Below are 3,439 nucleotides of genomic sequence, written 5' to 3' on the forward strand. Positions count from 1 at the left end.
GGGAGTCACATGATGTCCTGCAGAGGGGGAGTCACATGATGTCCTCCAGAGGGGGAGTCACATTGGTTTCAGTGTGGCTTTTAATTCTGTCCTGTCCGTACTTGGAGGAGGCAGCTTTTCTGCAAGGTTTATGGTTACTATATGCTGGGTACCTGATAGTTAATGGCCTAGTTCCCGGAGGCCACATTCCCCCGCCCCACCCCCACCCCCCACCCCAGTCTGTGGGAGTTTTCTCCCACCAGTAATGTGGAAAGTGGATTTCCTTGCCAGCTGTCACCCGAGCATGTCTTATGTAAGGAGACAATGGCTGATGTTATTCTTGCCTGAACCAAGTTAGTATGTCGTTTCATAAAACCAGAAAGGAGAAAAGTCTCAAACACTGATCCCCCTCACTGCTTCTGGAACCCCCTGGGGGTCTGCATCCCCGGATGTGTAAAGGGGCCCATCTTTGTCATAGCAAGGCACAGGAAGGGAAGAGAGAGACAGGAAGTGCTTACCGGCCATTCATTGCACCTTGAGAATGTGACCTTCAGTTCTGCGGGCTTGGTCTTGCCACTGGGATGTTTTTGCATGTAGACTCTGCTTTTATTAAAAGTCCGCCATAACAACCCTGTTCTTCAGATTCGGGAACCACAGCCCTTTGGTGATCGTGAAACTGATCTAGTGGTGGTCATTGTGCATAAACTTTAATAAAATACAGACCAAAGCATGGAAATGTATAAGCGTACATGGTATAGATTAATATAGGTACTGTTTCTGTAACTTAAGTTCTGTTCATTTATTCTCAGGTTATGTGCATATATCCTTTTGTACCTGTGAGTTTGTTTATATATGTGTTTCACGCGTGTATGTTTTGTATGTGGTATATGTGTGCGTACATGTATGAGTGCGCTCCCTCTTCAGTGAACAAATAGAGGCCAAAGGTCAAAATCAGTTATCCTCTGTATCATTCTTAACCTTATCTTTAATTATGTTGAACATTTTTATTACACTAGTTGTGTGTGTGTGTGTGTGTGTGTGTGTGTGTGTGTGTGTGTGTGCAGGTCACAGGACAGCTTTGTTCTGGGAGTCAAACCTAGGTCAGTCATCAGAGTTATGGCAGCCACCCAAGAGCCTCCTCACCTAGCCCCCTCTGCCTTATTTTTGAGGAAGGGGCTTTGCCTAAACCTAGTCTCACTGTTTGGCCAGTGAGCCCCAGGGACTCATTCTCTTCAAACTCCCTAGCACTGGGATGATGGCACACAGCACCCCCTAGCTTGTTTGTGGGTGCTGGGGGTCAGACCCAGGCCTCCACGTTTACTCAGCGGGCACTTTTCCCACTGCGCCACCTCCTCAGCCCGTACGTATGTTTCTAGCCTGAACTAGTTTGCATGTACCGTGGGCTGCGTGCAATAAAAGAATCAGGTAGGTATGACTTGATAAGCTTGCTTTAGCAAAAAAAAAAAAATATATATTCTGGTACAAACATGTGTCATCTGTTACTTATGGCTTTTGGGATTTTAGGATGGCACCAATCCACGTGGTCCCAAAGAAGTTAGAGTGGAAGGTAGTTCCAGCTGCTTGGCTCACTGACCGGTGTGTTCCTCCGCTTGCAGGTGGTGGTCGGCGGATCAGAATGGCACTACATCGCCACCCAGGGGCCCTTGCCACACACATGCCATGACTTCTGGCAGATGGTGTGGGAGCAGGGGGTGAATGTGATCGCCATGGTCACTGCAGAGGAGGTAAGGAGCGGCTTTCCTAACACCCTGGTCCTGGGGAAGGGGTGGTCAGAAAGTGGGCCTGGTACCCGGGACTTTGGCTCAACCCACGCTATGCTACAACTCTGTGTTATTGAGCATCCATTGCCTGGTAGCGTAGCCCCTCTCTTCTTGTGTGTGTGCACTCGTGTACATGTGCATGTGTGTATATTTGTGTGTGTGTGTATGTGGTGTGTCTGTGTGCTTGTGTGCATGCATGTGAGTGTGTGTAGTGTGTCTATGTGTACGTGGGCATGCATGCATGTGTGTGTGTGTGCATGTGTATAGGCATGTGTGAGTGTGTGTGTGAGTGTGTGTGTGTATGTGGTGTGTCTGTGCATGTGTGCATGTATGCATGCATGTGAGGGTGTGGGTGTATAGTATGTCTATGTGTACATGTGCAGGCATGCATGTGTGTGTGTGCATGTGTATAGGCATGTGTGTGAGAGGTGTCTGTGAGAATGTGAGTGTGTGTGTGTGTGTGGTGTGTCTGTGTGCGTATGTGCATGCATGTGAGGGTGTGGGTGTATAGTGTGTCTGTGTACATGTGCAGGCATGTGTGTGTGTGCATGTGTATAGGCATGTGTGTGTGTGTGGTGTGTGTGAGTATGTGAGTATGTGAGTGTGAGTGTGTGTGTGTGTGTGTGTGTGTGCATGTGCTTCCTTTCCCAGAGATAGTTTACAATGGACTCTTTCTCTCTTCAAATTTTCCCTTGTGACATAGCTCAGTACAATGAAAACCAAACACAGAATCAAAAACGACTGAACTTGAGTTCATCCAGCGGACGGTGTGTACCCCGCAGAACAGTTCAGTCTGTGCTGGGTAAACACACAGGGTCTCCCAACCCCAGGCGTTGCCAGCCCCGCATGCCACGGTGCTTATCAGCTGAGAGGAGACCAGAGCCACTGCATAGGAAAGAGCTTTATTCTCCAGGGAAAAGAAAAAGAAAATTCCTTTTCTTTCTCTGCCAAACCAAACACAGGCTCTCTGTTGTAGCGGTGGAGTGGTGCCTGTGGTGTGCAAGTGGGCACACACCTCCCCCTTGCATGCCGCACTCTCAAAACACTTACCCCCCCTCCCCTTTTTAATCCTCATGAAATTCCAAATTATATTTTTAAATTCAATTAGGGAGCTGGCTTCATGTGTTTTACCAAGACCCCTGGTATTGTGAGGCCTGGTTTTCACCTGTTACTTCAGGGCTAGGAGTGGAGAGAACTGGGGCCCAAAACGCCAAGGCCTGGCCCCACTATGACCGCTAATGACTGCCCTGGGCAGTTCATTTCTGGAACAGTCTAGGAAGAGATTTGTTGAGAATGTCAAGTTCTCCAGGTTTAGATGTGCTTCCCAGCATAGGGTCGTTCTCTCTCTCTCTCTCTTTCTCTCTCTTTCCCTCTCCCTCTCCCTCTGTCTCTCTCTCTCTTCCCCTCTCTCTGTGTCTCTCTCTGTCTCTCTGTCTCTGTCTGTCTGTCTGTCTCTCCCTCCCTCCCTCCCTCTCTCTCTCTCTCCCTCTCTCTCTCTCTTCCCCTCTCTGTCTCTCTGTGTGTCTCTGTCTCTCTTCCCCTCTCTCTGTCTCTCTGTCTCTCTGTGTCTCTGTCTCTCTGTCTCTGTCTCTCTCTCTTTCTCTCTCTCTTCCCCTCTCTCTGTCTCTCTCTGTGTCTCTCTGTCTCTCTGTCTCTCTCTCTCTCTCTCTCTCTCTCTC

The 3,439-nt window shown here is 48.8% G+C and overlaps 1 protein-coding gene across 4 annotated transcripts in view; it reads left to right on the forward strand.

Moving 5' to 3' along the window:
- Ptpn14 (protein tyrosine phosphatase non-receptor type 14) overlaps nt 1-3,439 on the forward strand; it is a 150,962-nt gene that overhangs the window by 134,142 nt on the left and 13,381 nt on the right. For all 4 annotated transcript variants that reach the window (XM_031338535.1, XM_031338563.1, XM_031338546.1 and 1 more), the window contains exon 16: nt 1,596-1,724. In XM_031338535.1, coding sequence (XP_031194395.1) covers nt 1,596-1,724 — 129 coding nt within the window. The remainder of the gene's footprint in view (nt 1-1,595; nt 1,725-3,439) is intronic.

Source organism: Mastomys coucha, unplaced genomic scaffold, assembly GCF_008632895.1.
Source record: "Mastomys coucha isolate ucsf_1 unplaced genomic scaffold, UCSF_Mcou_1 pScaffold1, whole genome shotgun sequence".
NCBI classification, from domain to species: Eukaryota; Metazoa; Chordata; class Mammalia; order Rodentia; family Muridae; genus Mastomys; species Mastomys coucha.